Raw genomic sequence first — 12,896 nt, forward strand, 5'->3', positions numbered from 1 at the left:
GTCATGTGACTTGGTCACTTGACTGAGGTCCAGAATGTCCCAGGTGAAGAACATACAAGAACACACTGGAACATTCCAGAAGGAGACTTGTCTAGAACAGTCTGGAAGCAGATCCATCTGGAACATTCCAGAATGGATCTATCTGGACCTGTCTGGAATGGACCTATCTGAACTCCTCTGGAATAGTCCAGGAGATTCCATGGCCTTGCCTGGACTGGTGTGGACTCTGCTGGAATGGTCTGGCTGGTCTTGGACTCTTAGTCATCCCTTAGTAACATTGTTTTACTCATCCCTTTCACATAGTATATAAGTAGGACCTAAGTCAGTCTGTGTCCCCTCAGTCTTGACACAGTTGACTTAGCCACTGGGATGTCTGAGGGTTGCTTCCAGTAGCCTAACAGATGGGTCCATTGAGCGCTACAAGGGCCGTCTAGTCGCTAAGGGCTTCTCTCAGCGCCCTGGCTTTGACTACAATGAGACCTTCGCTCCTACTCCCAAGTGGGCCTCTCTTCGCACTATACTTGCTCTGGCCGCTCTGGAGGACTTGGAGCTTGAGAGCGTCGATATCTCGACTGCCTATCTCAATGGGACGCTCGAGGAGGATGTGTATATGCGTCAGCCTGAGGGATTCGAGGAGAAGGGTCCAGAGTGGGTCTGGAAGTTGCGCAAGTCGCTCTATGGCCTGAAGCAGGCTGGGAGGCGCTGGCATGAGAAGCTGAATGAGGTGCTAACTGAGAAGCTGGGCTTTGTGCGCCTGACTTGTGAGCATAGCGTCTGGGTCTTTGGGAAGGAGGATGTGCGTATCATCATCCCTGTCTTTGTCGACGACATGACTATTGCAGCCAAGTCTTCTGCTGCGATCCAGAAGGTCAAAGACGACTTGAGGCAGCACTTCAAGCTCCGGGACTTGGGTCCCACTTCATGGCTTCTAGGTGTCGAGATCAAGCGTGACCACTCCTCTCGGACTCTGACCATCTCCCAGCGCCAGTACATCCTTGATACTCTCAGTGTCTTATGTAAACCTGTAGATATATATGGGGTGAGTATGATCCCATAAAATCAGGATGTAGCATATAGTATACACATGGGAAAACCCAAAATATTGCTTTGCAGCCGGCAATGAAAAAACTTTTTTACAGCAATGGATAGCCACTAGGCTCTATGGATCACTGCCACATATTCCCCCTCCATACATTGCCTGGGTCAGGTAAAATGAGAGCTAGAACAAAGAAGAATAAGGATAAATGGACCACAGAGCCAGAAAGAGCATAAAAATTGGGTTCCAGCAGTGTACCACACCACATATTTCCATATTTGGAAGTGTGTTATGTAATATAGTGACGCCATTAGTGCATAGGAACTATTGGCAGTAGCTGTCAATTTTTCTGTATTTTTCTGCATTTCGTTCGATTTTCTATGAGCTGCCAAGCTGTGTTCTGGGATGGTCTATATATGCCCATCACCCATTTATAGCACTAATATGTGGAGTCTGGGTCCCACCAATATATTCTGATTTTATCCGAATTTGTGCGCATTTTCTGGAGCCACCCAGGTGCCTGGATGATCAGCCAGCCTATTATTAGCCCCCCAGGCCATTCCCGGGGCACCAGATCTAGCCCCAATCCCTGCCTGCCTGCCGGGATGCCAGGGCAGGCCATTCAAGCTCAGCCTGGCTCACGGCAGCCTGCCTGCCACCTGAAATCCCATTACATTAGGCCTGGACAATTGTCCCAAAACATTGTAAAGGAGCACACAAGTGTCGTCCAGGTTTAATGTAATACTACTACAGCATCAGGTGTGCTCGTGGGGGTAGAATTGCTAGAGAGACTTGGTTAATTTTATTTCGCTATGTAGGACACACCGGAGATAATTAAATCGACGGCGGAGATAAATCACTCGACGAGTCAGGCCTATTGGCAAAGCTAGGATCAGTTATAATTCGCTAAGTTCGATGTTTCCGAACTTCAAGGGTCACTGAGATCATAACACTAATTCTCTGAGATGCTGAAGTGCAAAACTTGTTTTTCTGTACGCTACTTTGTACAATTTATACTACAGGAATGGCTTTGCGACTGGCCAGAGATAAATAACAAATAAATACCGCTACCCACAGGATTGCTCAGCACTTGCCGCCATTATACCATGCACCATACAACTCCCTTGCGCTCCCACTTGCTCGTCCCAGCCACTAGAGGTCGCCTCGACGCTCCACCTGCCCTAAGCGGTCCCATCACTCCACGCGACATGCCGGTCACATGCTAATTACCTCCGGCCACTCGCTGACTGATGCTGACCTCATGGTGACTCATATACATCCGCACCTTCGGTATTTTGATGGAAACGAGGGGGAGTGAGTGCTGGAGGCCAACACACCCAACTGCCTTATTCGGATGTACTATATTTGGATGCCGGGAGCTTGATGGCACACCCGGCTATGTGAAGCCACATGCGTGATTACCGGCTCCCTGCTCTCATGAAATTTGTTAAGTCACTCTTTCATCCTCTAGGGTGGACTGGCGAGCTGTCGCCGCGAGTCAACTCATGAATCGTGATAAGTCATGGTAGCATTGGTATCTACACTGTTGATAGCCTTGTGGGCTAGACTTAAGCAAACATATCAATTGAACATAGTATTGTTATTCACTTATAAAGACTGGGTGATTATTCAGGGAAAGTGGTAGGCCCTATGATATGAGTTACCGACCCAACTCAAACTCGACGCGGCGATGCGCGCCTTGCTGTAGGGGCCAGAGGGGGACTTAGGCAAATTTTGCGAGAGGACGAAGTCCGAAGTCCGACAGCACGAGTGGTAGCATCACATGACCGCGGGTATTACACCATCAAGGTACGGCACCAAATATAGCATGTCCACATAAGGCAGTTGGGTGTGTTGGCCTTACTTCCGCTGGAGGTTGGGCATGAGGACGACACCCCTCGATAGAAGCGTCCGCAGGCCCCGGAGCTAGTTCATCTAGAAGTCGCATTGGTTAAGTCGCTCTGGAGCTCCTGTCCATGGAGATAAATCACGGAATGGGTCCGTGTATGCCTCGAGGATGCTAGGAAGTCCAGAGCTAAATAGAAAAATTCTTTAGAGCCCATAGAAGCCTAGAGGCGTGTGAGTGCTGTGTTGAATAAGCTCCGGAGGGCTTGTACGATGTGCTGAGTCTGCGTTATCAGGGGTCAGATGATCCTGAGGCTTATCACCGTCCGATGTGAATTCTTCGTCCTCATTGTCTTCGCTGATGTCTGGAAGCGGGGCGGCCCTAGCTGGTCTTGGGATCGCTTTTCAAGAGGGCTGCGGACTAGTTTTTTCCACCTAGGTTGCCGCTTTTCTGCCTTCGTGAGGTCCCGCTCTGCCTCCCAGTCCTTCACCTTCTCCTGCCAATGGCAATGCTTCTCTTTGTTGCGGGCCTTCCGCTTGCTCTCTTGCACGCGCCACTTGGCCATCAGACCATTTCGTTCCTCCCGCTGGATCCTGCGCACCTCTCGTGCATCTGCCTCTGCCAACATGAGGGTTTTGTGCTCGAGCACCTTGTTGAAGAACTCACTCCTGTAAGTAACCGAGCCCACCCATCCCCCATCAGCTTATAATTCTTCCCCTTCTTTTGCTTCTCTTCCTTAGCGTGAAGCTCCGCCTGTGCTCTCTCCAGGTAATGTGAGTGGAGCACAAGAGCAGCCTGCTGATGGATGACACGCTGTTTGTAGCCTGAAGCTCGTGCCTCTGAATCATGGAGAGCACTCTGCAACATACGCTCACAGTCCATCATCGGCTCTGCTTCCAGGAGGACCCTGTAGGATGAGTGCTTCTTCTCAGGCAAGATTGGGGCAACCGGCAGGGATGGGACATGAGAAGATGATTTCATGGGTGAGGTGCTGACAAGGAAGGTGCCTGATGAGCCTTGGATTGCTGTGAGTGATCCCCTGATTGGTGTAAGGCTTGTATGCTGACTTGTGGGCGATGAAGGTCCACTATCTTGGTCATTACTTGCGCCCGAATCAAGTCGCTAATGACACGAACCAGGGTTGAAAGGGGCAGGGCATATGTCCTTGTCTTGAGGTCTCCAAGCTCGGGGCCATCATCTCGGGTGTGACAACATCTGGGTTGAATGGGAAGACTCCTGTCCTGCGGAATGCGGACCAGATGAGTTCTGGTGTCATACACCAGATATGGGCTGCTCCGTATACAGTCAGAAAGTTCTTCTTTGTCACTTTTTCACCTTTCACCCTTTCCCAGTGCTCTCTTCCTTCATTCCAACAGTCCTTTAGCACTGTAAAGACAGCAACATCGAGACCTTGTAGGCAGTGTGTACTCTTTGAGGGATAGCATGGATCTTGTGGTTCCGAGCGTATTCCAGGAAGCTGCGGGTGTAGTGGGAGTTGTGACCATCGACAAGCAGGAGCCGCCAGCGTCCTTCTGCTTCGTAAAGCGATCAAACTGCTCGATCCATAGTGCCCCAATCTCGCCATTTGTCCAACCCTTTTTGGAATATCCAAGACTGCATAAATCAGCGAGTGAGAATCATCAACAGAAGACTAAGCAGCAGCTTACAATGCATTGGCAGGGTTCTCTTGTGTCCAGTTTGACTGATAAGCCTGCCCCTTGAGGATCACAGCTGGGGGCAGCGATGTCCCATCTGCGCATATTGTGATGATTATGGTGATGTTCTCTTGATTACCATCCTGCTGTTCATACTGAACCTTCTTCCCTGAAGCCCTGATCACCCGGTTATTGCTGGCTCCACCCAAGCCAGACTGGAAACCACTCTCATCAACTCGAAAGCAACACTCCGGAGCGATGTGACCACCATCATCACCCATCTCAAGGATATCACTCAAGAGCCAAAAATATTCTGCCATGAAGATAGGGTTGACAGCCTGGGCACGTGATGTGTCCAGGGGCCGTGGGGTATAACAGGAGAGTCGCTCTGAGTGTTTCTCGATGAATTGGTAAGTCCAATTCTCCCCAAGACCTTCCCATTCAGCACCAAACTTTGCCCGACAGATGTCCTCAACGTGCTCCCTCAACCTGCGGTGGCTTAATGGGAAGCCTCTTGCAGCAACCTCCTGAGCATATTCAATCACCAAGTCTGCTTCTGATGCTGTAAGCCAACTCTTCTCTGCATTGAAGTCTGCCAGTTTCTGACCACCTTTGGTTAGATTGCTCAAGGTCTTGAAGTTTAGCTTCACTTCGTTTCCAGTTTCCAGAAGGTATGCCTGCTGAACCTCAGTACAGATTGCACGGAGGCCCTTCTTTTGCCGTGGACCTGACTTGGCCTGTTCAGCATGGTAAGCTGCCATGGCCCAGTCCATCACCCAGTCTTGCTCCTCACGAGACAGCTGTCTCATTTTCATCTCCGATTTAGCACGCCCAACCATGCTGAGGTACAGTAGAATGAAGCAGATGCTAGCTCAGATAATAGAGTCTATTGTTGTTGCCTCAGTCTACCAGCAACATGATGAAGAGTTATGGAGGCAGCAGCATGCACAGTGCACCCTACACAACTCACCTGTATTGAGTGGATGCTACAGCTACTGGTAAAGCTCATATGAACGACCCTTGTCATTAGGCAGCAGAGCTGCAGGGTTTATATACACTGTGGCCCATAGGCTGACTACGCTATGTGGAATATCACTAATCCTACTGAGCTCCACCTATGATGTCACTGACCCACATGAGCTCCGTGCCCTTGTACAATGATGGAATATACCAGGATGTTCCAGAGAGTTCCAGTACGTTCTGGTACATTGTAGAACCTGGCAGCTAAGTCAGCACCTAGTTCAACACAACACGCTCAAAGCCGCAATATATATTGACTTTCATGTGCTGAGACGTTGTGGGTGCGCAGCCATGTGGCCTTAACTTCCGCATTCAGACATCCCCTCCATGGCAGCACAACTCATCTTTGGGTGACAGTGGCTGCAATACTTATCCAATCTGCATGGTTGAGGGCTCAAATTGATCCTTGAGAGTGACAAAATGAGTGGAGTTGTTACATTTGACAATATATTCTTGATTAAAGACGAGAGATACTGTTTTAGTTTTGCTTGTTATTCCAGCACAAAAAGGTATTCTAACTCGTGATCAAGAAGCAGTATTGGGATGTGCTAAAAGTGTCTATAACAGTAGATGAATAGTGTAGCTATTACATCAAAGTTCTTCCCCCACGAAATATCGAGGAGGAAGGGCGGTGTGGTCGAATGTGTAAAGGTCCAGTGGTGTGTAAAGGACCGGTTGATGACTGTACAAATTTTTACAAATGCCCATTAGAGAACCACAAACTTGTACAGGCTGTGGTGAAAAGATCTACAAACTCATTCCAAACACACTCTACAAACTTACAAATTTGTACAAAATACCCTCAAACAGCTCACAAATCATTACAAAGAACCCTGCTACAGCATACAAATATCATACAAATTGGTCCAAATAATCATACAAATGTTCACAAAAGTGTGCAGATCCAATACATGTACACATGGTAGTCACGATTTTTACAAATTTGTACAAACAGCCTCCTCATAATGTACAAATACAAATCCAAGTTAGTCGTAATTTGTATACAAAAGTTTGAGCCCACTAGTGTTGTCCAAGCCTCCAGTTATAGTGCAAGTGCGGTTGAAGAACCAATCACTGATTTTCTATTGTAGACAGTGATGAGCATGCATATTACTCCCAATGTAATCCATGTTTAATTCTCACCTTCTTCATCAGTCTAATATTGTCCTGAATTAGTGATGCTCTGCTCTCTGATGTCACTGAAGAGATTATGGACGCTTGCTGGTCCAGGGGAAGCCTTAACTGTGAGTTGGTGAGTGGGACTGCTGGCCACTTGTTGAACCAGTCCTGATAGGTCTTTGGGAAGAACCCCTGGAGAATGATGGACATCATCACCCTCTCCCTTCCCACCCTCTTCATGAGGTCAAGACTCTTAGCGATGAACTGGACCATCTTAGCTTGAAGCATCCTGTTGTGAGCCATAGTCGGTTGTGCGATGCTTTCCCAGGGATGGATGAGACTCGCAGTGATGCCCGCTGGTGCACCAATACCAATCCCCCCCCTCCAGCTACACATTCCTGCTTAGCCGCAGCTGCCAGCCTCTACCTCCAATCCATTGGAGACCAAGGTACTTGTGGGTGGTGAAACCATGATGTTCCCCTTTGAAGTAGCTGTCGAGGGAAAATGTAAACCTGCAGTCGCAGATGGCAGGGCCAGCCTGTCCCAAACCAACAGCGGCAAAGAGTGGTATGTTGTGTCTCGTGGATGGGAAGTAGGCATCAAGCACTGGTGGTACATTTCTCATTCATTCAATGCATAGCTGAGGTTAATATAGGCACAACACAGAGCCTCTGGTGAGCGGTGTTCCGGGAAACGTTCAACAAGGGTTCAAAACCAATGAACAAGCCATTGCGGCTTAAAGGGATGCTTGCAGGAATGGGAGGGTCAAATTCATTAACATAGTGAACAATGAGGAGGAGGCCGTTGCTATCAGACAGGCAGTATCAAATGCGATGTATAGCTCTGAAGATGATTATGAGGAGGAATACTCTCAGATTGACAAGTCAAAACTCCCTTGCTTCTAGGATAAATACTTAGATTACCCGTCATTATGGCCTCTGTAACCCGTCTCACCAGAACATCGTTATGCACTACTTTGGCTCCATGCACAGAGAGAATTCATCAAACCACTTACATTGAACAGGAAGACAACTGAGAAAGGCACCTGGCTGTTTGTGAATGCACATTACAGGCTCTTGCTGTGGACCATGTATTGTGCCTCCTTCAGTGTTCGAGTATCTATCTAGGGTATATAAAGCAATACAGAATATTCTGTCATAGGAAGGGACAACTAAGGATACATCCTGCATCTTAACTCAAGTCTGCATTGCTGCGGTGCTCATTCATCTGAGTTGCATCTGAATTGTGCACTAAGTCTTGTAGATTGTCTGAAATAACACATAACAGGCATATTAATTATAAACTTGTGATGAATGGCTTTATAGACTACTTCCTAGTTTGCACTCACACAGAGAATAGTAAGAAGTGAACTATGCCCATAATTCCATCTCAGTGTGCCTGTATTCTGAGTGAGACATGTGCCACAGCTTTCCTTCTCTGTCTGGCTTGGAGCCTTCTGGATAAGGAATCTTTATGGCATTCAGTTCTCGTCCTTGTACCCACACACCTTACCCACGGTCCCCACTATGCTCTAGATTGCAACTAAGCATCTGGGCAAGTCTGCATGGGGACACCCCGAAAAGTGCCCTGTGGTATACAGTTTGAGGTGGTTGACAGCAATTCTCAACCTGTGAAGCTTCCAACAACAACATCACACTTGTACAGCCTATGCAGGCAGTCTAATGGTTGGCTCAGTCAGAAGGTTGCATTCAATCAAGCTTTGGCTGAAGCTCCTCAAGATGCTGTCAAAATCCCCACTCCAGCTGCTAGCAATGAGCCGCCTCCCCAGGATATATTAGAGGCACTGGATGACATGCCAGCACAGGTGCCCACCATTACTGGTATGCTGGGCAAGTGGAAGCAGCACAATCTGGTGAGTCCTGGCTCTCTCCTGTTTCAAATCTTCTTGCTTAAACATTTCAAAGGCTCTTATTGTGGAGTGGCTTCGTGACCAGCTTTTGGACAAGCTGCTACGGCATGATGGGCTTTTCGATGGAAAACCAGCTTACTATTCAGGATGCGGAGAGGAAGATGCAAGGTATTGCTGTCTGTCTTGCCATGGGCTTCAAATGAAGTGCCAAGCATGCATCATGGAATCTCATCTCTGTCTACCACTCCATCACATACAAGTAAGTCTTCAGTATGACAAGTCAATCTTGCATAATAGTGTGCCATGCTTACCACAGTCATTAGCTGGCTTTATACATTGATCCTGGCCATTGATGCCAACTTCCGTCTGAAGCAGAAGCATCGAAAGCTCCAGGACATCGAGTTCGCACCTGGTTGGAGCTATTTTGTCGAGGAGATGAAGTACCAGCGGTTCTTGGGTGAGCACGTTGATGAACCTGAGGTAAGCCCTACAGTCTGTCCTTTTGCATAGTAAATACATACTAACACATCCCTTGATCCCAGATAAGCTGTTGTGAATTGCAACATGATGCAATAACACAGGCTGCAACACGGAACACTAAGGGATATCTCAGATGTCACTGCATGCGTCTGCGGCTGTCATGGTCTAGTGCGAAGGAAAGGTGCTGCAGATCTGCAAAAGGGTGAAAAGTGGGTACTCTCCCTACACCTTTCATATATGTCCTCTTATGTGCTTTCCTTAGGTATTGCATGATTGACTACATTATCTTGTCTACCCTAATGTGAGTCATCATACTCTGGATATTAAATGCCAGTACTCTGAAAACCTTTTCCATCATATAAGCAAGTTCCCGGAAGATATGCAGCTGAAGGAGGACACAGTGAATGTCCACTACGCCATCCTGCAATTCCATATTGAAGCTCATGGCTCAAAGTGTGAAGAAAACTTCTGCTTCAGATACATGCGCCACATGGCTATGGTCTGTGGAGAGATCGTTGAGTCAGGATGGGTGTATACAAATCTGCTATTGATGAGTGTGAGAGAAATGGGTTCTGTGTGCCACAAGACACTCAACAATCATTGGGGCACCTACAACTGGCAGAAGGTGGTGTCATTTGGTACATCTTTCCTTGTCAGCTGTCAGTGGCTCCCTTTGCTAACAGATGTTTTCTAAAGGAAGCCATTTTGCGAAGTATGTGGAAGCTGTGAAGATGGCTAAGAAGCACCGCATGACCTTCAACAGGTTCCTGCCACATTTAGCAACAATGTCATCGCTGCGTGGACAAAGATGTTGGATGACTGGCAGTCAGATGCATCAAAGCCTAATCCATTTGCTGAGCCAAAGTCAGGTATGCATAGATGTTGTGCATCTGGGATAAGGCTAACATAGTATGCAGATGTTACTCTTAACAATGTCTGCTTGGTATTGTCTCGTGAGGAAGCTGCGGAGTCGAGCCGTGGAACCTTGCAGCCGCACAAGATAACCACCAGCGCGTTTCTTGTTGCAGGGCTTGAATTAGAGGAAGACCAGTAAGTTATAAAGTTATATCACTAATACTTCTATCCAAGCTAATGCACTATTGTAGACAGCATTTGCGGCTCTATGTTACACAACAAAAGGACCTACTGCACAGCAGCAAAGCCAAAGCTGATCTCCAGGACACTCGCAATAAATTGCAATACCATATAGACTTGTGGCACAGTGAGCAGCATGTCTACATGCTGTTTGTTTCCTCTCAACTATTGGATGCCAACAGCTCAGGCACCGCTGAGGGTTTGGACTTTGATGACGTCAACAAGCAGCAGGAAGATGATGATAGCATATGCACCCATTCTGAACATCAGCCCCTCTGGCTGCCATCGTGTGTGTCGAACTAGGTACTGACTTAGCTGCCAGGTTCTACAACATACCAGGATGTACCAGAACCCTCTGGAACATTCTGTTATATTCCACTACTGTACAAGGCACAGAGCTCATGTGGGTCAGTGACATCATAGGTGGAGCTCAGTAGGATTAGGGATATTCCACATAGCTTAGTCAGCTTATGGGCCACAGTGTATATAAACCCTGCAGCTCTGCTGCCTAATGACAAAGGTCGTTCATATGAGCTTTACCAGTAGCATTAGCATCCAACCAATACAGGTGAGTTGTGTAGGGTGCACTGTGCACGCTGCTGCCTCCATAACTCTTCATCAGGTTATGAGCCCAAATAGGCAGCTTGCATCTGCATGGTAACTCACTGCAGCGCATTGTGCCTCACTCACCGGTGCATCACCTCACAGGCTGCAGTGTGGCTTGATGCGTGATCATTGCCGTAGGTGCTGTCCTCAACCACCATCAGGCTTGATGATCGATCCTGGGGTAACTCCCTAATGGAGCCAACAGCATGGAGCAGTGCACCCTTATCGGGCTGCATAGCTTCGCTGATACTGATGAGATCTCTCAATCGCTCCTCAACAATGTCGGACAATCTGATCGCTGTTGTCCCCATCCTCGACAGCTCGAACTGGCCTACCTGGTCTGAGCAGATGAAGGCATACCTGATGTCCCAAGGCCTTTGGGGACACTGATGGTATGATCACTATGCCAGATGTCATGCTAACCACCCACAAGGATGGTAGTACCAGTCAAGATGGCTCTGCACGTGAGGCCTGGAGACTAAATGATACCAAGGCCATCGGCACTATTCATCTTCGATGCTCCCCTGCCATTGCCGCCCTTATTCAAAACAAGACAACGGCTAAAGAAACTTGGGAAGAGCTCGACGACACATATGGTATCACATCTCTTGCCTCCATCTATAACAAGCTGTGTGGGGCATTAACCACCAAGATCCCGGCTGATCAACATCCTGCTCCCGCCTTTGCCAAGATTGCCAAGCACTTTAATGTCTTGGCCTCTGAGAAGATGATCATCCCTAACTGTCTTCAAGGGCTGGTCTGTCTCAATGCACTCCCTCTTTGGTATGACTCCCTCATTCAAGTCTTAGTCCAGAAATTGACATCGACAATGGACATTGACAATGTCCGGGAGGCTGTTGTCACTGCCTGGGAGCAAGCCCAGAACAAGAAGACAACACAACTAGGTGCACACAAAATCTCGGCAGTGAAGCATAAGCTGGGTGATCCCTCCTTTGCTTTGCAGCAGCAGCAGCACCCTCAGGGCAGCAGCAGCAATGCGCGAGATGGGAAGAAGTGCCCTTATTATGGCAAGCGCACAGGCAAGAAGCATCAAGGGCACAACCATGATCATCACCACGCCCATGACGTCTTGATCACCTTGACTGTCTCCCTTCCTCCTACAACCATTGCTCATGTCCTCAACATCACACCTACAGGCAGCAGGACTCGGACGGTTAAAGAGCAAGGTCCGTTCCATCCACCTCCTTCGGCGGACAGCCATCACTACAACAACAAGTGGATCAAGAAAGCCTTCAAGCTCACGCAGTGATAAGCCTCAGGATCGTCTGACCCCCGATAACGCAGACTCAGCACATCATACAAGCCCTCCAGAGCTTATTCGACACAGCGCTCACATGCCTCTAGGCTTCTATGTGCTCTAAAGAATTGCTCTATTTAGCTCCGGACTTCCTAGCATCCTCGAGGCGTACACGGACCCATTCCGCGATCTATCTCCGCGAACAGGAGCTCCAGAGCGACTTAACCAATGCGACTTCTAGATGAACTAGCTCTGGGGCCCGCGGACGCTTCTATCGAGGGGTGTCATCCTCATGCCCAACCTCCAGCACTCACTCCCCCTTGTTTCCATCAAAATACCAAAGGTGCGGACGTATATGAGTCACCATGAGGTCAGCATCAGTCAGCGAGCGGCCGGAGGTAATTAGCACATGACAGGTGCATTGCGTGGAGTGATGGGACCGCTTAGGGCAGGTGGCGGAGCGTCGAGGCAACCTATAGGGGCTGGGATGAACAAGTGGGAGCGCAAGGGAGTTGTATGGTGCATGGTATAGCGGCGGCAAGTGCTGAGCAATCCTGTGGGTAGCGGCGGTTATTTGTTATTTATCTCCGGACGGTCGCAAAGCCATTCCTGTAGTATAAATTGTACAAAGTAGTGTACAGAAAAACAAGTTTTGCACTTCAGCATCTCAGAGAATTAGCATTACAATCTCAGTGACCCTCGAAGTCGCAAGCAACGACACCTGTCACAGGATTGTGCCTGTGGTGGTAGAAATTGCTATAGAGACTTGGTTAATTTTATTTTGCTAGGTAGAGCTCACCTGAGATAATTAAATTGACGGCGGAGATAAATCACTCGACGAGTTAGGTGTATTGGCAAAACTAGGATTGGTTATAATTCGCTAAGTTCGACACTTTCGAACTTTGATTGCG

General features: G+C 48.2%; 4 protein-coding genes across 4 annotated transcripts; 3 read left to right on the forward strand and 1 right to left on the reverse strand.

The window, feature by feature from the left end:
* Positions 1-2,665: 2,665 nt before the first annotated feature.
* On the reverse strand, positions 2,666-5,376 carry GLOTRDRAFT_94485 (uncharacterized protein; the record flags this gene model as incomplete). Its single annotated transcript, XM_007869261.1, has 6 exons — positions 2,666-2,738; positions 3,317-3,550; positions 3,571-3,984; positions 4,019-4,123; positions 4,293-4,496; positions 4,550-5,376. The coding sequence occupies 6 exons, from the start codon at positions 5,374-5,376 to the stop codon at positions 2,666-2,668; spliced, it is 1,857 nt and encodes a 618-aa protein (XP_007867452.1).
* Positions 5,377-9,339: 3,963 nt separating this feature from the next.
* Positions 9,340-9,720, forward strand: GLOTRDRAFT_44405 (uncharacterized protein; the record flags this gene model as incomplete). The annotated part of the gene is made up of 1 exon (XM_007869045.1): positions 9,340-9,720. A coding segment is annotated over one exon (381 nt), but the record flags the coding sequence as incomplete, so codon positions are not given.
* Positions 9,721-9,966: 246 nt separating this feature from the next.
* On the forward strand, positions 9,967-10,424 carry GLOTRDRAFT_44444 (uncharacterized protein; the record flags this gene model as incomplete). The annotated part of the gene is made up of 2 exons (XM_007869051.1): positions 9,967-10,076; positions 10,133-10,424. Coding segments are annotated over 2 exons (402 nt in total), but the record flags the coding sequence as incomplete, so codon positions are not given.
* Positions 10,425-11,130: 706 nt separating this feature from the next.
* GLOTRDRAFT_130507 (uncharacterized protein) lies at positions 11,131-11,997 on the forward strand (the record flags this gene model as incomplete). The annotated part of the gene is made up of 1 exon (XM_007869262.1): positions 11,131-11,997. The coding sequence occupies one exon, from the start codon at positions 11,131-11,133 to the stop codon at positions 11,995-11,997; it is 867 nt and encodes a 288-aa protein (XP_007867453.1).
* Between the last annotated feature and the right edge of the window lie 899 nt (positions 11,998-12,896).

The sequence above is a fragment of the Gloeophyllum trabeum genome (assembly GCF_000344685.1).
Source record: "Gloeophyllum trabeum ATCC 11539 unplaced genomic scaffold GLOTRscaffold_00009, whole genome shotgun sequence".
NCBI lineage: Eukaryota > Fungi > Basidiomycota > Agaricomycetes > Gloeophyllales > Gloeophyllaceae > Gloeophyllum > Gloeophyllum trabeum.